At 44.0% G+C, this 23,449-nt stretch overlaps 1 protein-coding gene across 1 annotated transcript in view; it reads left to right on the plus strand.

The window, feature by feature from the left end:
• The first annotated feature begins 8,886 nt into the window (after nucleotides 1-8,886).
• NXN (nucleoredoxin) overlaps nucleotides 8,887-23,449 on the plus strand; it is a 141,131-nt gene continuing 126,568 nt past the window's right edge. The window contains exon 1 of the mRNA XM_063112255.1: nucleotides 8,887-9,258. Within this exon, the coding sequence (XP_062968325.1) occupies nucleotides 8,887-9,258 (372 nt within the window). The remainder of the gene's footprint in view (nucleotides 9,259-23,449) is intronic.

Here is a 23,449-nt window from a genome sequence, read left to right on the forward strand (position 1 = left end):
CAGCTGCCATCTAACTGACGCCTAGAGCACATCATGGGGCCGGGGTCCCCTGGGAGGATGGCACTGGACCAGAGAAAAAGGAAAAGGCCTGTGTCATCTCTCTCCTTAAAGCAAGTTTGACTTGTTCAAAGGGCTGGAGTTCAAGGATTTGGGCCAATCTTTTATGAAAAAAGTCACCATTCCTGCCTGGGCATTTGTTTAGCTCTGAAGTGAGAAGCTCAACTTCATGGGTCGCACAGTAGCACAGCAGCGGCACGGACGGCCATCTCCTGCCATGCGGGCACTGGACTTGGAGCTTGGTTCTTCCAGCAGAAGCCTGGACAGAGGCAGACCCATTTCTCTTCTTTGCCCCCTGAGAATAAAACCATCAGTGATTCTCTTCTCACTCACCACTCTCCCCAAAACGCTTTCTGTGTCCCGATATTGTTTTCTGAGTGAGAAAGCCTGGAGGTCCTCTGGATTAAGAATAAACTTTTCTATGAGCGGCGCAGTAGGAGCACAGCTTTGCTTCAGCCATGGCACAGGCAAGGCACGTGGACTTAGGTATTTTTTTGTCATACCTTCTTCACAGCTAACACAGCAAGTCACTTGCCACTTCAAAGCACTGTCAATTTGCAGGGGACACTGGCAGGTAGGCCTCTGGTTAGACAGCAGGATAAGAGCCCCACAACAGTGCAGCCTTATAACATCCAGGTCATGGGTTCAGATCCCCTACTGGCCGGCTGCCAAAAAAAAAAAGAGTCCCGCAGCAGTGGATGCCTCAGGCATTGCTGCTTCATCTGGATGAGAAGAGTTTGTAGGATTGAGAGCATGACCAGGACTCAGGATGCTGAGGCCGACCTGTGTTTTAGGAGAAACACCCATTCCTATCCTTCCATCCTTCCATCCCTAATCAAGAGAAGAGAATTTGACCCAGGGTGGGCTCTGTGAGATCTCAGGAGGCAGCACCCACGAGGGGGTTGGCAGGAAACATCTGAGCTGTGAACTGGAAGCAAAAGGACTGAACCCTCGAGCCCCAGAAGAGGAAGCCTCAGAAAACAAATAGCCTGAAACCACTGAGGGGCAGTTAGACAGCAAAAACCTCAGACTCCAAAATCAGGCTCCCATGTGAGGCCAGTAGAGCAGATTTGAGAGGCAGGCTGGAGGGTGCGCTTAAGGGCGTGGCTTTTATTGTGCCCCCACAGATGGAAGCTGTTATGGGACAGTGGGTTCAGGTGGACCTAAACTAGAATGTATTTTGCTCTTTCTGGGTTTCCGATCTGAGTAAATTGTTCATCCAATCACTTGATTAGTCTTCTTAGACTCCTTGCTTCCTGCATCCCCACATACCTTCTACATAATATCCTTCAAACCCATCTCTTCCTTTTTTTTTTTTTTTTGGCATCTCCCAGTGGGCTTGAGCCCCATCCCTTCCTTTTCGCACTCATGGCCACCGCCCTGGTGTGGGCTCCCATCACTTTTCACTTCATAGACTATTAATTGGCCTTTGTGCCTCTTGTTTTTCTCTTCTCCAAACCATCCACAGAATGATCTTTCAACACATAGACATGAGCATGTCCCCTGCTCCAAATTTTACTCCATGCCAGGATAAAACCTAAAAACCTAAACTGCACATGTTGCTTTTACAACATGTGCCCAGGAAGACACATAGGCTTCAGTCCAAGGTTAGTTCTTATTTGAACACTTCCATCCCAGTTGTCTGCCTTTGATGTTCTGTTTTGGTTCTAGAAAGGATGACTTTCTAGAATGCTTTTAAAAGAGCATTTTAAACTTTGTGTTCTTTGGTGTTTGAGAGCTGACTTTGGAATCTTTGACTCTGTGTCATTTTTTCACAGTCATCATTCTTTGTGCCCTGTCCTCAGCCAAGTGTGAAATGTCAAAAAATATTTGCTATTATTCTGTCTTAATTCTTTTTGACCTTGACCTATGACAGCCATGGTGAGAACCAAGATATTTTCAATGACAGATCCTTAAATTCTAGTCTGTTCCTGGTGGGTGGTCTGACTACGCTAGAGCAGATTTCTTCTACACCATAACTGTTTGGAAGTTTTATTTACTCACTCATACCCAACAGTCCAGATTTGCTTACTACCTCTTGGGCTGTTGCTCTGGCTTTGCTTATAAAAAGCTATTGGATATTTGGCAAACTGGTCGTATAGTGGATTGTTAGAACCTACTTCGGACTCGGATAATGAATTATATGCTTTTGGCTGTATCTGCAATATGGTCACATTGATGACTGTCCAGGGTACAAGTTGTGATCCTCAGATTTGATCTGAAAAGTATTGGTGGCAAATAGAAATATGCATAATGTTTTTTTCTAACACCCTGCACTTCTGACAAGAAAGTCAAGTTAGGAAACTTCAGAAACTAGAGACCAGGCTTATCTTGCTTTGCTAAGGAATAAAATGAGCAATAAAAAGAACAGTAGTGACTTCCCGAAGTTACATATCAAGTTGGTGCCAGAAAGATAAACACCACGCTCTCCTGTAATCAAGGAAGACAAGCCCGTTTTTCCCTTCCTTCATCCTGGTCCTTGTCAAATCTTACCTTCGTATTTTGCTTCACTCATCTATCAAGCAATTTCCCTTATCAATGGATCTGCCACAAAAGACTAACTTTTTAAAAAGGAGGACTAGCTGGTTAGCTCAGTTGGTTAGAGCACGGCCTTGTGACACCAAGGTCAAGAACTTGAATCCCCCAGCCAGCCGGCAACCAAGAAAAATTAAAATAAAAAATTTTAAAAAAGGAATAGTGAAAACAGATAAAAGAACTGTAATATAGCATTAATCTACAGATAAAATCTTTTTCAAGGAATTCCCAATTAAACAGGCTAATTCTCAATTTGTTTGTTCCCAATCAAACTGCTTGATTCTCAATTAAACAGTTTTTTGTTTGAATTAATTTTGATTAAAAATTTGTTGAACTAATTATTTCTTGAACTAAGTGGACTTGGGGAACTTTTATCATCAAAATGTTCATTTATACCAACAGCTTTGTTATAACGGAATTTAATTTTGTGTGTGTGAGACTTTTTTCCTCTTTCACTCTGAGATGTCCTGCTGTACTTTAAATATTTCTTTCTCCTCTTGTAGTATCTTATCCTTTGAATAAGTTTGTATTAAAAAGTTCAAAAACTGTATTCCCAAGCAAACCTTGAAGGTACAAGGTAGTTACATGAAGTGTTCCAGAGGTCCTTGGCCTCCATTCCCGCTACACTGCCTCCTGGCCTGCACCTATGGTGTCATGGGGAGTCCGCTGTGATCAGATGACAGAGGAAGAGAAGACTCTGGTCCCATTTACAGATGGCTCTGCACAATATGCAGGTACCACCGGAAAGTGGACAGCTGCTGCACTATAGCCCATTTCTGGGACATCCCTGAAGCACAGTGGTGAAGAGAAATCCTCTCAGTGAGCAGAACTTCAAGCAGTGCAGCTGTGTGTGCACTCTGCTTGGAAGGAGAAAGGGCCAGATGTGCGATTATGTACTGATTCATAGGCTGTGGGCGACAGTTTGTCTGAATGGGCAGGGACTGGGAAGGAACGTGATAGGAAAATTGGTGATAAGAAAATTTGGGGAAAGGGTATGTGGGTAAACCTCTCTGGGCAAAAAAAGTGAAGATATTTGTGTCCTATGTGAATGTTTGCCAAAGGGTGACCTCAGCAGAGAAGGATTTTAATCAAGTGGACAGAATGACTCGTTCTGTGGATACCAGCCAGCCTCTTTCCCTAGCCACCCCTGTCATCACCCAGTGGGCTCATGAACAAAATGGCCATGGTGGCAGGGATGGAGGTTACACAGGGCCTCAACAACATGGACTTCCACCCATCAAGACCAATCTGGCTACATCCATTGCTGAGTGCCCAACATGCCAGCAGCAGAGACAAACACTGAACCCCTTATACGGCGCCATTTCCTGCGGTGATTATCCAGTTAACCTGGTGGCAGGTAGATTACACTGGACTGCTTCCATCATGCAAGGGGAAGTATTTTGTTCTTACTGGAATAGACACTCTGGGTACAGATTTGCCATTCCCGTCCAATGCTTCTGCCATAACTATTATCCACAGACTTACAGAATGCCTTATCCACTGTCATGATATTCCACACAGCATTGCTTCTGACCAAGGAACTTACTTCACAGCGAGAGAAGTGTGGCAATAGACCCATGCTCTTGGAATTCACTGGTCTCACTATGCTTGCCGCCATCCTGAAGCAGCTGGCTTGATAGAACAGTGCAATGGCCTTTTGAAGACTCAGTTACAGCACCAGCTAGGAAGCAATATCTTGCAGGGCTGGGGCAAAGTTTTTCAGAGGCTGTATATGCTCTGAATCAGTTTCTAATATATGGTGCTATTTCTCTGATGGCCAGAACTCATGGGTCCAGGAATCAAGGGGTGGAAATGGGAGTGGCACCAGTCATTATTACCCCTAGTGACCCACTAGCAAAATTTTTGCTTCCAACCTTATGCTCTGCTGGCCTAGAGGGAGGGGTACTTCCACCAGGAGACACAAGGATTCCTTCGAACTGGAAGTTTAAGACTTCTGCCCAGCCAATTTAGACTCCTCATGCCTCTGAGTCAACAGGCAAAGAAAGGAGTTACTGTGTCAGCTGGGATGATTGATCCTGAAATTAAACTACTGCTCCACAATGCAGGTAAGGAAGGGTATGTCTGGAATACAGGACATCCCTTAGGGTGTCTCTTAGTGTTCCCATGGCCTGTGACGAAGGGCAATGGGAAACTACAATAATCCAATCCAGTCAGGACTATACTCATAGCCCAGACCCTTCAGGAATGAAGGTTTGGGTCACCACCAGGTAAAGAACCAAAACCATGACCAGCTGAGGTGCTTGCTAAAGGCAGGTATTATTTTTATTATCATCTGGCAGCTGGGTATCATCCGAACCCTTGACCTTGGTGTTACAAGACAGTGCTATAACCAACTGAACTAACCAGCTAGCCCAAGAGAGATATTATAGAATGGGTAGTGGGAGAAGATAGTTATAAATACCAGCTACAACCATGTGACCATTTACAGAAACAAGGACTGTAATTGTGGTGAGTATTTCCTCCTTATTTTGTTATGAATATGTTTATGTGTATATACATAATATCTTTGTTTCTTTCCTCTCTTATTCCCTTATAATATAAGATGAATTGGCTTTATATCACAGTATTTAAGTTAATTTTACATCATAGTGTTTAATTTACCAGATATCAAGGAGAAGAGTAAACATCACTCAAGGACTTTACCTCTTGTTCTGGGGAAGGAACTAGCACATTTTGGGCTGTATGCAGGATAATTGTATCACACCAGATAGAATTATGACTTTGTTATTGTCTTTATTTGGAGATTAAATATGGCTTAAGGAGATGCATATAGGTGCCAACTTGACTTATGATGGTTAATTTTATGTGTCAACTTGACTGGGCCATGGAGCACCCAGGTATTTGGTTAAACATTATGTTGAGTGTGACTATGGGGGTGTTTCCGGATGAGACTGGACCATTTGAACTGGTAGACTGAGTAAAGCAGATGGCCCTCCCCAATGTGGGTGGGTCTCAGCCAATCGGGTGAAGCCTGAATAGCACAAAAAGGCAGAGTAAGGGGAAATTTACTCTTTGCCTGACCATCTTGGAGCTGGGACATCAGTCTTCTCCTGCCTTTGGACTTGGAGGCTGACTGGAACTTACATCATCAGCTCTCCTGGTTCTCAGGCCTTTAGACTCAGACTAGACCTCAGAGAGAACCATTGTCTCTCCTGGATCACTAGCTGGTTGGCTGCAGATCTTGTCTTAGTCTCTATAAATGCATGAATCAATTCCTTATAATAAATCTCTTTCTATATCTATATTGGTTCTGTTTCTCTGGAGAATCTAGACTAATACGGTAAACATAGAAATCTACTTAATTCTTTTGAATGACCAGATCGTATTCCGAATGATGAATGTGTCATAATTTAATCATCCTCACTGACACACAGACTTTTTCCAGTTTTCCAGACTTTTTCTAACTTCAGCAATGTAGCAATAAATATTTGTACACATACATCATTGTGCACATGTGCTACTATTCCTGAAGACCAAGAACTGTGATTTACGAATCTTAAAAGTGACATCTATTTGTTCTGTGTGCATTTTATATGACAGCATGAGCCTTATAATGCAATTTCTCAAAAGAAAACTCTGTAATGTGTATGTTCTGTACAATGTCAAGCATGTTGTGGCTCCTTAATACATATTTTAAAACAATAATAATTTTCAGAATAGCCAGTCAATTCATGTAACAAAACTAGCTAAATACCAGTAGGGACATTCTTTTTAACTGGGTCTCTTCTACTGCGTAAGTCCTTTCCACGAGCCAAAGGACTTTGGCTATTTCTTTGTAGGAAGCCAAATGAGTCTTTTTGGGCTTCTTTTTGTAACAAACATGCCATAGAATTATGATTTTGGAATCATTTCCATTGCAAATCCCCTCTACCCACACCCCTGTAAAAGGCAGCTGTGATATCTGGCTTCTAATCAAGACCTGCTGCACCAACAATTCTCAATTTTATTTATATTTCATGTGCAGTATGTTTGAACTCTCACTTTCCCAGGTGCCAGATGCTGGTTTGGACACATTCCAGTGGAAAGTGCTTTCCTGTAAAATAATAAAATTAAAATGCTGAACAAACCGCCTTTTTATATCAGACTTGCACCTAATACACCAAAGTTAAGTACTCTAATATGACTTCACTGTTTTTTCAAATTTGCAATCCCCAGAATTCCCTCTTAACCTACCTCCACCCCAAATACTTTGTCCTTTGGCTTCCATAGGATGTAAATGCTTACAGTCCTTTCTCATTTCTTTAGTGAAAATGTCAGAGTGTGGGAATCCATCTGTCTAATACTCTTTCAATAGCACCTAATCCACATAACCACCCGTGGGTATTTCAAATATGATTTGGATGAGAAAATAACGCATTTCAACCCATTTACAGGATTTTTTTAAACAGGATTTTAAAAGACATCTAATATTTTAATACATGTTATGTAAATCGCTTTTAAATGTTTTCACTAAAAAGTGATCCTTTCTGTGTGTTTTATAACGATACTGTCCCTGCAGTGGCACAGAATTTTGGCATGACACTCTCCTAAGAATTAACATGGAATTCACCTTTGTGATAGGGTTCTTATCTCCTTAAAGACATTCCTCAGTCTGAAGATACAACTTGTGAAATGAGTAATATTAGGGGTTGCTAAGAAAAAGGACGTACTTTGTAGAGATTGTCAGTTCACTCTCGGCTTCTGTCTGCACCTCTTTACGTGGTGACATTTCACTGAGCTGAGAACCTGTATTTCTATTGTAGAAAAACGAAGAGCTTTAGGCATGAAAGCTTATAACCGTGCCAAAGTTAACTGCTGTGATTTGCGCGTGAGTTCGTCTGCGTGGAAAGCTGCTGTACAATACAGTGCTCTGCCGGGCCTGGCCAGTATCTCTTTTCACACACACATCAGGCTCTGCTAGACCTCATTTTCCTTTTCACTCTTTCCATTAGATGGCGGTGGATGTCCAAGAAATAAACCTCCACAGCGGCGGTGGAGGGCTCCGAGAAGGGCGTTCTTTTGCTTTCACTGGGTTGTTGGTGGCTGAGCTCACACACACCGATGGCCTCTGCTGCGGGTGGGCAGAGGGTTTTTTTTTTTTTTTTTTTTTTTCGTGTGTGAGTGGTTGGGGAGAGACTTGCCACAGACCACCTGTTTCATCAAGGTTCCCCCTAAGCATCGGGAAGTATCGGGAAGCATCTTGCCAGCTGGGAAAAAAACAATCCCTAGATTTTTTTTCAGCCATCAACAGACTTGATATAAACTTTGGAGCCAATGTGGGAGAGCAGCCAGCATTGATTCAGAGATGCTGTGGCATCTACTGCATTCATTTGTGGCGAAGGAAGACAGCCATTCGCTGGTAGGGAAGGGCCGCTGCGACCTGAGGGCTGAGACCCCACACTGCGCCCTGCATTCGGCATAGGAGTATCCACGAATTCTCTCTCGTGTGCCTAGCTGCCAGCAAAAGCTGCACAGGGGCTGGCCGGTTAGCTCAGCTGGTTACAGCACAGCCTTGTAACACCAAGGTCAAGGGTTCGGTTCCGGCCAGCTTAAAAAAAAAAAAAAGTTATTAGAAGCTGCGCAGGCAACAATAGAAGAGGTGGCGGCCTCCAGTCGTCTTATAACACAGAACACAAAACATACGCACAGACAAATAATCGCAGAGCAAGAGCCAGCCTGATAAAGTGATGACTGTGTGGTGAGGATAGTAAATCCTAGACGCATTCCGAGAGGCCAGCGGGGTCCGAAGGGGGCTGTGGGTTAGGCTTCGTGCAGGGAGAGAGAGAAGAGGGGGAGAACGGGAAGAAGGGGTAAAGGGCTCGGGGTGCGGGGTGCGGGGCAGGCTTTGGAGAAGTCTGCCGAGGAAATGGGGACAGCAGTCAGGGCAAGTTCAGCTCAGCGCAGACGACAGCCTCAGAAAGCGCAGGTTCAGCGGACCCTTCTTTCTTTCCTTAGGCCCTGGGCACTCCGGTTTCTCGCCAGGGTTCCCCGGCTCACTGTGGCCAAGTTGCCTAAAGCCGCGCCGCCCAGCTCCCGCGTCCCCGCGCCCAGGCGCCAGCTGCGGTGGACCCCGCCTCGGCGGCCCGCGCGGCCAGGGCCGGCCACGGAGGGGGCGTGGCGTGGGCGGGCCCGGTGGGCGGGGCTTTCCTCTCACCCGCGCCCGCCTCCTCCGCCGCAGCTGCCGCCGCCGCAGCTGCCGCCTCCGCCCGCCGCGCGGACCGAGGGAACGGGGTTGCCGCCGCCTGCCAGCCCGCCCGCCTGCAGGTCCGCGTGCCGGGGCTGCGGTGGGCCAGGATGTCGGGCTTCCTGGAGGAGCTGCTCGGCGAGAAGCTGGTGACGGGCGGCGGCGAGGAGGTGGACGTGCACTCGCTGAGCGCCCGCGGCATCTCGCTGCTCGGGCTCTACTTCGGCTGCAGCCTGAGCGCCCCCTGCGCGCAGCTCAGCGCCAGCCTGGCCGCTTTCTACGGCCGCCTGCGGGGGGACGCGACGGCCGGGCCGGGGGCTGGGGCCGGGCCGGGGCCGGGGGCCGGGGCGGCCGCGGAGCCCGAGCCGCGGCGCCGCCTGGAGATCGTCTTCGTGTCCTCGGACCAGGACCAGCGGCAGTGGCAGGACTTCGTGCGGGACATGCCGTGGCTGGCGCTGCCCTACAAGGACAAGCACAGGAAGGTGAGCCGCGCGGGCCTCGTCGGCGCCCCGGCTTCGGTGCGCAGCCCGCGCGCTCCCGGGAGCCCAGTCCTCGCTGCGCCCACCCCGCTGTCCCCCTGCCCGCCTCCTCCGTCTTTGCACGCGCCTCCCTCCTGCCCCTCTCTGCGCCTGCCCTCCCATCCCAGGAGCCCGCCGGCTTGGGGCTCCCGCCGCAACTCCGAGCCGGTGCCAGGCTGCGCCCGCGCTGGCAAGTTTGACACCCCGTGGCCCCCCGGACTCCGGCTCGTGTCCTGAAGAGTGGAGAGCCCTCCGTCCCCACGTGCTGGGGGCCTCGCGTAGGAGGAGGCTGTGCTCGGGGGTCCCGACGCCGTGAGCCCCTCCGCCCCCACCAGCGGTGCCGGGAGGGGCCCCTCCTTCTCCCCTCGGCCACTCGGTTCCCCGCGGATACCTGTAGCGGGTGGGGGAGGGCGCCAGCCCCCTACCCATAATGCCCGAACCAGGAAGTTTCCTTTCTTTCCGAGAGAATCTGCTTTCCCGAAGCCCTCCTCCCCCTGTGACCAGGGACCTGGGGGCCGAGTCCGGGGTCAGGCCGTCCCCCGTCCTGGGGAGGCGGCCGCTGACCGTGGCTTTGGGCGAGAAGGGAGCTCAGTCCTCTCTCCTTCTCTGTCCTCTAGTCCCCCGTGCTGAATTGGTGGCCACCGGGGAGCTTTGCATTGTGTGGCTGTCCAGCTTTCCTCCCCAGAAGCCTCCCAGGCACATGAATAGCCTGTCCTTGCAGATCCCTCAGTTTCTTGGTGGGTCCCTATTGTTTTGGCGTCCTTCGAATTAAATGCTGAACGGATTCCATAGGTGCGGATTGACTGGAAGAACGAGGATTTGGGGAAATTTGTACTTTGCTGTCAACTTCTCCTTCCTCCCAATTTGTTGCTGAAATTAATTTGGGTTTCTGAGTGTACCTGTTGGATGAAGATGTCTGCTTCAATAAAACAAATCGAGGACATTTCATAATGAATGGAAGCAGCCAAACTTTTGGAGTGCTGTTGCTTGATTCGTGTGTCTGATGCAACGTGTGACTCCAGTCCCTTCTCTTTCGGAGGAGAATCTCAGTTGGTAGAGTGGACAGGGGCAGGGCTATTCTGGGGTGTTTAGGTTCCTCCAGGGAGGATAGGATGGTAACACATGCCATGTGTTTCTTTTATGTGTGCAGAGCCTTGTTGAGAAGGATGATTTACATTTAGTGAGAGCAAAAGGCTTATTACTGTGACCCCAAATGTCTTGAGGAAATCATCCATCCTAAAGCAGTGTAAGGTACAGACGTGAGATTTAAAGTATGAAATACAGCTTAACAAATACAGTTTGTAAATTTAACATTGGAAAAACATGGGTTCACTAACCACACAGAGGCAAGACTTGGCATTTTAAACACTTTTTAGTTTTTTTTCTCCCCATATTTGATTTATGTGCTTGATGGGGTATGAATATGCATGGCCAGTACTTTTTGCTTCAAAATATGGGAATCCTTTGTTTCCCTTTGTGGTTGTTTTTATGATTCTTTTGGGGAGAAATAATGTTCAGAAAGTGAATTACCAAAAAATATTTTCATTCTTACGGCAAGTTTTGGTTATAGACCAAAGTCTGTTTAAAATAATGTCTTTATTGGGCAATACAAATGATTTCTAGCTTTTGGAAATGTACAATGATGGTAAAATGTTACAGACCTAAGGCCTATTGTGTTTTGTTTTGTTTTTACAGAAGGGGAAATAAAATTACCGAGTAGTAAAAATATGGAGCAAATTGATATGTTTTGCAAACGCTTAAAGCTTTTTTGGAAAAAGGAGAGTATTTGATATGACATAGGCCGTGCTTGGTTCCGTATACCCTGGCCAATCTCTTTGCATGAAAAAAAGTGTTCTGTGGCCCTAGCCTGGACCTGCTAGTTCCCCCAGGATGAGAGTGTGGATGACACAGGGCAGATTCTCACTTGAAAATACAGTTCAGAAAGCTGGACATGCCTGAACCATGGTGACGTTAGCATTTTTAAGATTTATTTTTTGCTAAGAGTTTTTTCTGTCTCACATCCTGTAGTTCACTTTGTTCTCTAAAACCTGTTCAGTTTTCAAGGAGGTCGTTTCTGCCCCTCGATGTTCCGGAATAGGAAACTCAAGATCTGATCCCAGAAACATTCTTATTCGTGGTGATAGATACCAGGTAAAAAGACTCCAGCTGTGTTTCTTATGGAAAAAACATACTCTTGGAAATTATGAAAGCTGTGTACTCACTTTGAAAGGAATTATTCCCCCACCGCACCCCCGCCTTGAAACCAAAGAGATGTAGAAAAAATTCATTTTCTGTAACTTTGAGTTTTTGTCTCTCTTGTTTGAAATGGGGTGTGTAGAAGTCTGTGAGCTTGTGATGCTGCTAATTTTACCATAAGAACAGCGAACAGTCCAGGGCACCTCCAGTCCAGGGTGCTGGATGGGTAAGCACTTAACTTCTTGTTGATGGACTCTGCCCATGTTGTTTCACCAACTATAAAAATAGCTTTAAAGAAGGAAATTTTGTTTTACACTGAAGGGAAACTGAAGTCCCAGATTACTATTTTTTTTTAAGTTCTCATTAACATTTGTTCTTTAAAACCGTTCCTGTAGTTCTTCCCATTGGGATAACAAAGGGTATGGTTCTAATTAGTTATTGGCTGGCATTTCGCTAAAGAAAATTGAAAAATTATGGTGGGGAAAGAAAATGCTGTGTGGTATTTCTTTTTTTCTTCTTTTATTAATTTCTCCTTTATATAGTAAGAAAGTCTGGAGATGACCATATATGTTAAGCTTGTATTTTGGCTGGCTCCCCTCACCTTGATTGGAGCTCTGAGAAAACACCACATAAAAGGATTCCAGCATCTTTTTTAAAAAAATTCTTTACAGAAGGTTGTGCTGTTTCTGCTTGTTTTCGTGGTACGTACAGAAGTAATTAAAACTTCATTTTTTGGCTTCTAAAACACACACATTACTATATAGCTGTATAGAAATTGTAATTAGATGATAATAGAACTTTGAGTGCATTTATAAGAGCAATTTTGTCAGGAAACCTATAATCCTGAAGTTAAGGCAGTTAGACTTGTTTTAATAAGTAGGTTGGTAGATGTTTTTCAGATTTCTGAAGAGAGAGAATGTGATGAATAGTTGGATAGTGGTGAAGATTTGGATTTTGGGGATTTGGTCTATCGCTTTAGATGAGTTACTCTGTTGTCAGAATTGGAGAGTCTGTCTCCGGGATCCACTTCAGCACCATAGGAGTAAGCACAGGACTTAGCCTTGCCTGGGTTGGGTGCCTGATGGAAAACATTTGGTTATGTGGGTGCCCTGACATCAAAGGGTGCAGACCACTGCCCTCCTTCTGGACAGATTTGTTAGGCTCTGGCTTGGGCCCAGAACTTCCTTTGTGACTGAAAGGGGAAAAGAGTTGGGGAGGGAGAGCATCAGAGTCAGGGGGCTCTGGTCCAGCACCCCTGGTCTACCTGCTCCAGCCAGGGGAAGCGGATCCATCCTCCAGCTGCCCTGTGGGTTGCTTGCTCTGTGTGGTTCTTTCGGTTCAGACTCAATCAGAAGCTTGGCCTGGAATCCCTTTGGCTCTTTGGGTGGAGCAAGATTTGGTACCAGTCTTTTTTTTTTTTTTTGTCTTTTTCATGACCGGCACTCAGCAAGTGAGTGCACCGGCCAGTCCTATATAGGATCCGAACCCGCGACGGGAGAGTTGCTGCGCTCCCAGCGCCGCACTCTCCCGAGTGCGCCACGGGCTCGGCCCACCAGTCTTAACAGCTCCATCTCTCCCAACTCTTTCTCAAATCTAAATACTGTAGCCAGTAAGAGAATCATTTCTATGACACTGACAGATCACCATGTCTTTTCTTCTTATTCATTTTCAAGCTGGTAAAAGATGGCAAAAAGCTTTGAAAATTAGGGTTTTTCTGCCTTCCTCATAAAGAGCCTGGACCAGCCAGGACAGGCTTCCACTGGCGACTGTGCTTCCAGGACTTGGGTCAGTCTAATAAAAGGCATCATTCATTTAAAGTAATGAGAGCAATGTTCCTTGAGAGGCTTTTTCCTTGTTCCATTATTTGTAATGTGTTTTTTAATCTCATTTTTCTTCTCTGCATAATGAAGGATCTAGTGTAGTTAGCGTAGTAGCTAAAAATAGAGATTCTTTTGTCATTCTGCTTAAGTTCAGATCCTGGTTCTGCCATTTATTAGCTGTGTGTCCTTGTACCAAATACTCTATATATCTGTGCCACAGGTTCCCCCTCTGTAAAATGGAGATGATAATGGTATCTGCCTTATGGGATCGTTGTAAAGACTACATGAGATAATGTACATGTGCTTGGCACATCGTAGGTGCTCAGTAAATGCTAACTATTATTATTTGGGAATAAATTATCATAAAATGTAGTAATTTGTATCACAGCTTCAGCGTTTGGAATGTATCACATTATGGAATTGTAAAACTGTTTGAAGTATGTTTTTTTTAAACTTTTCAGACCAAAGCATACTAGGGTATACGGTGAAGGAGTTGAAAGAATTGCCCTATAAGATTATACTTGAGGAAAAAGACCTAGAAGAATGAAACAAGAAGCAAGTGAATATAGAATATAATACTGTTCCTTCAGGTTCTGGGATATTACTGATATTTACTGAGCTCTGTATTTATATTTGCCAGTGAAACTTGAGACGGCTGATCAAGGAAGCCTAGGCATGATAAAGGGTAACACGTTAAAGATGATCAGGCGCCCTTCTTGAGAGAAATGATGTACTTGGTGATCATTTTGTGGTTTGTCAAAGCTATTAGGTGTGTCTCCAGCTGACCCCGGCTGCTCAGATCAGGGCAGCCTGGAGGGTGAAGGATTGCGGCTCTTTCACAAGGGAAACGGATGGTGCTGGTCTGGGAGCAGTAGAAACCCCACCCCTGCCAGGGGCCCGCCTCCCTTCCCAGCCCTGGAATGCTGTAGGATAGGTTTGCTCAGACATGTAGCCATCTTCCAGTTACAGCTCAGGCCTGACTGACTAAGCTGTTCATAGCTCTTGCTAATTGATTTGTCTTCCGATATGGATTGGATGTGAACCAGAGCACAGAGGAAAGCAGTGGTTTTTGAGGTTAGGGTCATTGATTTAATTCTGCCTGTTTTTTTTTGTTTTGTTTTGTTTGTTTTATTCCTACTCTCTTTCTATCACTTCCTTCTAGGGGGAGACCTTGTCTGAATATCTGCACAGAATTGAGAAATGAGGCTTTGTGTTGTATACAGCTGGGGTGGGGGATGAACAGGTCTCTCGGGGGTCTTTCTTTCTGACAGGGCTTGGCTTTCAGGGCTCCAGCTAGCTCCACACTGAACTAGATGGGGCTCCTGACTGCCTGATTTCGTTTCAGGGGAGCGCGTTGGCAGAGGATGTTTTCTTTCTTCATGATCTGAATTCCCAGCGGTGCATGGTGTTAACCACCAGGGTGCTTCGTTTTCTGTATTGCATTAATTTACCATTATGCTTATTCAAAGGCACTCAGAGAAAATGGCTATGAATTTAGAATGTTTGGGGGAATCCTGACTTTCACGAAGCTTTTGCATACTGTTGTTTTGTTTCTTGCTGTTATTTTCAAAGTAAATAAGAGTTCTTGAGTCCCAGGAGCCACCACCTTTGGTTGTCCTCCACCCCTCATATCCAGAAGTCACGGAGTCTTTCTGCTTTGACATCCTTCAGAATGCTCAAGTCTGGCCGTCTCTCCATTCCTGCTCTGTCTCTCCATTCCTACCATCATTGCTTGTGTTCAGGTTTCTTCTGGACGCTGCCTACCAACAGTCTGCTTGTGGGGCTCCCTGCTTCTAATCGTGATCCCCTGAAATGTTTCTCCAAATCAGAGCTACTCAAATTGTCTAGTTAAGAATCTTTTTTTTCTTTTTAATTTCCAATCAGTTACACAATGATATGTGGTCCCGCTACACATGATTTGTATGTAGCTTGAGTCACATGTGATTCTCCACGAGTTGACAACATGCAAACTGGTCTCTGTCCTGTTCAATAAGATGAACCTATTGATCACAAGCTGGGATGGTGCTGTTATGTGGAGCTGCTGTAAGTGTTTCTAATGCCTGCTTTCCATTTCTGTACTTACTTTGTCGTGGACCAGTGACAGTCCACTCATGGGCAGCACTGGTCCTCAGACCTTTCCTTGAGCAACACTGCTTTAGACTGTGTCCAGAATGGAATCACAAATTCAGAAACACAAATGTGATCATGTCATTCTCCTGCTTGAGACTTCTTCAGTAGTTCTTTGCAGCCTTTGCAGTCAAGTCTCAACTCTAGAGTACAGTCCCTGACTCTTCTCCAGCCTGGTCTTTCACCTGTGCTTGCTACTGAACTTGACTCTACAAGACGTGCATTTCTATATGTGCAGTGTTCTCTCTCTTCTCCCACCTGGCTGGATTTGGAGCTTCTAAATGCAGCCCTGGTGTCCCTCTGTCTTTTCCCCATAGGTGGGACACTTCTGTGAGCTTCTGTAGATCCTGTGCACAGAGTTTTGAAATTTTTTTTTTGTCTTTTTCATTAGACTGTAAGCTCCTTGAGGACACAAACCAACCAAAGAGAGGGGAAGGTGATCAGTGTTGAGGTGCTGAGAAATTGGATAATATTACGGGAAGCAGGCATGTGACTTTTAGCCTGGTAACTTGATCTTATGATTGGTAATTGATCATTTGAGTTGAAATGTGCACTTTCACCGTTACCCAGCTTGATTTTAGCATTTAATGTTAGAGTTGGGCCTTAATTGAACTGTGTTAATTGCATATCCTCTGCACAGTTTGTGGGTGTTTATGTTTTTGTTTCTTAATGAGCATTTTAAAGAACACTTAAATGAGCAAATGGACGTCCCAGCTGGGAGAGCCCCAGCAACTTCTTGTGCAACTGCATTACCCTGTAATTCTGTGTTCAAAATAGGAAAAGCCTTGACTCTCCATTTTTGAAAGTCAGATATCTTAATCTGTTAAAATAGTCTTATACCTGCAGACCTGTCATTCCATGCTTTTATATTTCATAAGTGGTTTGCATTTCTCTAGCACCTTTCTTCCAAGGAACTCAAAATGCATGCATGTTATGTCTTCCAGCAACTAGTGATCAGTGGATATTGAGCGTTTTAACATTCCAAAGTATGGTAAAAGTCAGAGAATTGCAGCAATGAGAACTGATTATTAGACCAGGGTCACAGTGACTGAACTCCCTTAAATTCAACTCGGTCCTTTCTGTTCATGAAATTGCATCTTAAATGTTCACATCAAACATGCTCGATGGAAGAGGAGGGGGCTGAAAGTTCAACAAATGGCATTCAGTATGATTCACTCTAGGCATGCAGAGAGCACTCTGAAATAAGACAGAGGTAGTTCAACTGCTTAAAACATTTGGAAGATGAACAGCCAGAACTTCTTTCCTGTTGCTGCCTTTCCGTGGTGGTGGTTTCTAAGGGCCTTTTTAATGATCTGGCTTTTTTTTTTAGTTCAGTCAGTGAAGTGCCCAACTCCCCTTCATCCTATGCAAAGCCTGCAGGCTGCTTTAGTGCTTTTGTTCAGAGACAAAATTGAACTTCAGGTATCCTGCTGAGATCCTAGGACTAAATCAGTCCTCCCTTTTATGAGGTTTTTCAGAAACTGCTGTTCTAACTTGCAGTGAAATCTCAAACATGTGCTTTCTGCTTTATGACAAGGAAGAAGTCTAGTAATTGAAAGTTGCTCGAGTGCCGTTATTCTGGAGTGAAACCCTGTAATGGAAACTTTTGTTCTGTGGCATCTGTGATTAAAAGCAACGTAAATTTTCTGCTGCTTGCTGGTCATAACTCTCAGACCAGATATAACAATATATTTTTGTATGAGCTACACATCAAAGAATCCTTTTTAAAGAACAATTTAAGCTTAACTTTCAGCTTTCTCTTCTATCAAATCTGTCACCCACTCCCCACGCTTCATTGTATTATTTCAACATAGACACCAAGTACAGGTAAATTCAAGTAATATTTCTGCGGTTAGGGATGTTTTTATCTTGGATCGTTGTTGCATAGTTATAAAACAAGGTGTGGCAAGTTTTGCTGTTCTAGGAATGGGGTTTTTCGCTTTGTTTTCTTAGGAGAATTTTATCCAGGTGCATCAGTTCTACAGTTTTTTATGTCTTTTTTGGTCAATATCTCCGGGATAAAAATCTGAATGGATTTAGTCTGTTTAAAATCAGATAGATGTTGCCTTTTTTCCCTTTAAACATGATCAGGTCAAGACAGTTTTGTTTTGATCGTGGTGGCTCACAGTACAGCTGCCTCATCTGTTACTCATTTTTCAGGGTTTGATGTGAAATATAAAGATTGGGTAGAACAACGTGCAACAGGGAGAAATCACAGTGTGACCCTGGGAGCTCTGAATGGGCGTGAACGCAAGCGTGAGTGCAGCATTTTTCCAGCTTTGAGCATGTTCTTGACTACAACTTTTAAAATCATCTATACCCGTGGACCTTCAAAAATACTCCTTTATTCTTGTGATTGTCAAAGTTAGGAGAAGAAAAAAACCTCCATTATTATAAGTGAATATTTAACATACGTTGTATAATAGATAAAGAAAGGACATAGGTTCTGGATCTGGCATTCCTAGGTTTGAATCCTGTCTTTCACTTTCTAGCAGTGTGACTTTGGAGCAAGTTACATCATTTCTGTGTCTCTAGTTTTCTGGTCAGTAGAATGGTCAGATGATGGTACTGACCTCATAGAGTTGTTGTTAAGGAGTAAGTGAGTTAATATTCAAAAAGTGCTTAGAAGGTGCTTGGCGCATAGTAAGTGCCATTTAAATGTTTACCCCAGGCTCTTGGGTATTTCATTCCACATTTTGTGGTTATTCAGATTATAGGAGAGAGGAATTTTCAGCCTTTTACTTCTTTGTACCCCTCCTCCATTGCAAAGCACCTAGTTCTTGGCATGTAGTGGTGGGTCATGTAACCCGATCCTAGTTTCTTACTAGGATGGCAGTAATTATTTGCCAGTTGTTGATTTGATAACATATCTATATCTTTGAATAGGGGTACAATTCTAGAACATCTCTGACTAATCAGATGCTCAGTTTTTCTGAATGGAATCTATATTCTCTTTGAGCTGGGGGAGGGTAGGGGAGAGACACTGGTCCGCATATTTCTTCTACCATTTATTTATTTTTAAACTTATTATTATGGAAAACTTTAAACATCACACAGGTAGGGAAAACAGTACGGTGAATCTCCATGTACCCCCCCTGATACGTCATCATCACCGCATGGATACCCACGTCCCCCACCCCTCACTGGGTTTTGTTTTTTTTTTTTTTTTTTGTCTTTTTGTGACCGGTAAGGGGATAGTGAGCGCACCGTCCATTCCTATATAAGATCCGAACCCGCCGCGGGAGCATTGCTGTGCTCCCAAGCACTGCACTCTCCCGAGTGCGCCACGGGGCCGGCCCCCTCACTGGGTTGTTTTAAAGACAGTTCCAGATATCGTATCATTTCCTTCATAAACATTTTAATAAGTAACTCTTTTAAAAAAGTAACCACAATATCACATTGTACCTAAAAAATCCAGTAATTCATTAGTATTGGCAAAAAATCCAGTCAGGATTCAAATTTTTCTGTGTGTCTCTCTCTTTTTTTTTTTTTTTCTGGCAGTCGGTTTGTTTGAATCCAGATAAGGTCTCCACATTACATTTGGTGGCTATGTCTCTTGTGTCTCTTTGAACCTATAGTTTTCCCTTCCCCCTTTTCCTTGCAATTTATTTGTCTTTGCCTTCCATTTAAACTTTCTCTGTTTCTGGGTCTACCTCCTCGCCATGTTCCTGAACTTTCCTTTTCCGTATTTTCCCGTTTATCACGGCCTGCAGAATATTGGTTCCAGGTTCAGAAGGGTGAAGTCCGGACATAGGTCACCATTAGGCCTGGGTGGCCCAAATGCTGTCCTCATGACACTTTGCCTTCTCCATCTCTCCACTCTGCTTGTCTCTGTGTGGGCCCTGACCTCTGGCCGGCTGTTCCTCATAGTGGCTTGAGGGCCAACAACAGCTCTGGGATGGCTTCCTGTCCTTGCAGAACCCCAGCAGGAGGCCAGCTTGGTCACCCTACCATCCCAGAACTGGTCACCATTGCCAGAATGTGTAATACTCTGATTGGCCAAGCCTGAGTCACATCCGTACCTGTGTGGCCAGGGGGTGGGATCACAAACCAGGTGGACTGAGGGCTGGCTTGGTTAGTTCATTTGGGAGAGTGCGGTGCTTGCTAGTAACACCAAGGTCACAGGTTCGGATCCCCATACTGGCCAGCTGCCAAACCCCCCCCCCAATGAAAAAACAGGTGGACTGAGCATGGGGAGGGGCTCATCAAGGGAATGAGGGTGTGTTACAAGAGGGAGCGTGCCCAGCAGGTGGTCATCCAGTCTGTGCTGGGGCATTTGTAGTGACCACAACACATCATCTCCTGAGGAAGCTCATTCTGACTTCAGCCATCCCCTCCCAGGTGACCACCTGGCCTTCAAAGAACTGCAGACAACTCTTCTCTCCCAAATGAAAGATTCCCTCAGTCCTTGGCCTATTTCTCTTATGATGTGGGTTCAAGCTTCCTCACCATCCTGGCCATTCATGTCTGAGTCCTCTCCAGGTTTGCCTGGGACCTCTCTTAAAGAATAACAGACTCCAGTGTGGTCTACCTCAAGCACAAAGGGCAAGCTTATCACATCACCTGCTTTGTTCTAGATCTTATCTAGACTGATTTACCATAGCCTGAGATTGCATTAGCTTCCTGACAATCACATCACACTGTGTGGACCCACTGAACTTTTTGTCAACCAAAGCTCCAATGTGTTTTTCACCAGTCCTATACCTGAACAAACAAGAACAGAGTTCAAAATCTTCTGTCATTTTCAGTAATCAGTTTATCTAAATTTGATCAGGTTTTTCCCATTCACTTGCAGAACTCACAGTCTATATAGATTTGATCAGTTTTTGCAGTCCATTGAGATCTTTTTGTATGCTGATGTGTTCATCCACAACAATCAGAGTCCTTCCAGACCTTTCTCCAGTCAGTTGCTAAAAATGTTGACTGGACTAAATCTGGAGAGGAAGTCCAGGCTGATAGTGGTTTGTTAGTCAGTTGTTTAACTAACTTCAAATCCAGCCAATTCCAAATCCGCCTAATTGTACAGGGGTACTTCAAAAAGTTCGTGTAAAGATTTGTGTTATCTTTTAATTCTATTTTTCCACAAACTTTTTGAAGTACCCTCATTTAATTATTCAGCCTACACTTCTCCATTTGGTTAGTGTGTTTATCATAGGAGACCTTAACAGATAGCTTGCTCTAACTTCGATACTTAACAGTTTTCCGGTTCAAGGAAGATAGTCTGTGTTTGGTCAATGCATTCTTGCTTCTAACCAATCAATTTTTTTCATAAGTTTGTGTTTAATAACTATAATAAGCTGTAGGATCTGTTTAAAGGTTGATGCCAAGTTCACCAATCTACTGAATCTTCCCCTTTTTGCACTTTTGGAAATCGGTACTCCTTCCATCTGTTGGTTGCTGCTCATGAGATCATGAACAGTGGTTAGGTGACCTCAGGGCACATTCCTTCCCTCTGGGATGTAATTCATACCTTAAAGGAAGAGAGTTGCTGTATCAGCTGTGCATGTGTGGAGTATTGTATGCTTGTTTCCTTCAGAGGACCCCATAGGAATAGCTGTGTCCAGGTACCTGCTAGTCATTGTGTAGTTGAGAGCACCCTGTTTGTCCAGGAGGCCCAGATCTTGCACTTTCGGAAGACTGTGCAGCAATACTGACTGCTTTGTCCACCCCCCCACCCCCACCCCCACCCCCCGCCATTAGGGCACTAATAGAGCCTGAGGGAGTCTTTTTCTTAATGCCATTTCCCCCCCATCACAGGCAGGATGAAAATCCTGCTGGCTAATTAAGTGTGGCATTTTGTTTCAAAATTAGCAACAGACAGTAACTAACTATGAAGTAACCCAGTGGCCTTGTGCTGATAGATTTATTTTTCTTAATATTTGGCTTTTTAGGATGAATTAATCCATTTATTTTGATAAATTTACCTTATATTGAAATGGATTTGTTTTCTTATCCAAGTATATTCGCCTATTTAAGATTACAGACGAATCTGTCATACACATTGCAGTTTGGCATCTACCACCTAAGAATTCTGACATTTTGAATGTTATGCCTGAGGATGAATTGGAATGAATTGCCTTACAGCACTTTCCCGGGGGAAAATGAGTTTCCTAAATTTGCAGTAGATTCCTGGCTTCATCTCTTGGGTGCATTATTTTAAGCTTTTACAAATGTTCTCAAAAATAAAATACTATTTAATACCACTTGAACATCTTCTCTGTCATTTGGGTTTATTGAAAGTATTAATTTGCAGAGACTGCAGTGAAAACGCGAGTGTTGAAGCACTTTCTGAAGCACTGCTTTCCTGTGAAGGCTCAGTTAATGACTTTTCTTCTGAGATCATCTGACTCTGTTCTGCCACAGAGCCAGTAGTTACCAGGCAAATATAGATCCCTAGAATGAAACATGGTATGCCTTCAGGAGGAGAGAGGGATTTATTTGTCTCTGTATATACAGCACAAATTATGGCTTTACTGCCGACTGTTTACTTTAAAAAGCCATTTATATTCCTTTACTCAGTATATACTTAATACACTGTTTTTCCACCTATTCACTTTTTTTTCCATCTGCAAGAGAAAGCCAGCATTTCTTTCTTTCTTTCTTTTTTTTTTTGGCTGTCTGGTAAGCATTTCATTTTTTAACCATAAAAATCGACTTCTTCCCAAAGATAACCATTGTTAATAGTCTTGTATATTCTTCTAGAAAAAAATATGCATATGCTGCATATATAAGTCTATATGTTTAAAAATATTTTTACACAAATAGATTTAGCATTGTAAATTAATTTTTATTTTCTGGAAGGGTAGTACTTTAAAAAATATTTAAAATAAAACAAAAGGCGTGCAGGGAAGTCTCATTCCTACTGCTAGCTATAGTTTGCTTCTTCCAAAGCACCCACCATGATCAATTTCTTGTATGTCTCTCCAAAGGTATTTTGCACATCCACCAGTGAGTGTGTGTGCGTGTGCACGCGCGCCCTGATACACAAACTTTTTTTTTAAACTTTTTTTTAAGACCCAGGTCTTTTGAATGGGTCTTGTTCATACTCTTGGCTGTCTTGACAGGTGCTGCTTTTCTGTCTCAGGTGGGTAAAGATTAAAAATGTCATTGCATAGCCCTATGATAACTTTGTATGATGTCTTCCTTGATAATGAATCCAACGCAGACAGAGAACAAGGAGTGTAATCCCCCAAACCACCACTATCCTTAGAAGGAAAATGGCTCAGGCTGATATGCTTCCTGAGTACAGTGACTGGGGAGACCTTTGAAAGCAGTTTTCCCTGTCCTCTGAGAGGGGCCCCCTCTAGGACTGACATAAAGCAATGAGAAGACAGTGTCTGTGAAATTCCCACTGCTGGGCCCTGCCATTTGGATAAATGAAGAGGTTCATTCTCTGAGGCTGTCAGTCTTCCTTTCCAAGAGTATTCAGATTTACACAGGGACAAAGGACTTCCCCATGCCGGGCATTTGTATTGTGCTGCGTCTTTTGTGGTGACTAGCACATGTATTAGGCAACTTGTATTTAATATAGATTTTTATTTACTAAACTGTGCTGCATTTTTAGAAAACCCACCACCCCTAAAATCCAAAGCTATGAAATGGATAAATTAAAGGACTTTTATTTTCATTATAGAAGGATCTTCATTTTTATTAGGTAATATAATATACCTAATTATTTTTGATTGTGAGCTCCTAAGAGGTGTTCAAAATGTGAAGGCAGGGAGCCGGGGGTGGGGGGTGGGGTGGGAAAAAAATGGTTTCTTCCACTTAGAAAAATGTACAAATATGACATCAAAAGTCTTCTTACCTAATACTACACATAACTCTTCCCCTTCCCCTGAACCTTCCTTATTCTTTCTTATATGAGGCAGCTGAGAAAATTTATAACTCATTTGGTTGCAGGATCAAGTAGGCAGGTTGTTTATGAAAAATTAAAGGGTTGTTATGGGAATGTTTGTTAAATAGATAAATAGACAATAGAAATTATGGAAGGTAAACTTTTCAAAGATACA

Source organism: Cynocephalus volans, chromosome 10 (assembly GCF_027409185.1).
Source record: "Cynocephalus volans isolate mCynVol1 chromosome 10, mCynVol1.pri, whole genome shotgun sequence".
NCBI classification, from domain to species: Eukaryota; Metazoa; Chordata; class Mammalia; order Dermoptera; family Cynocephalidae; genus Cynocephalus; species Cynocephalus volans.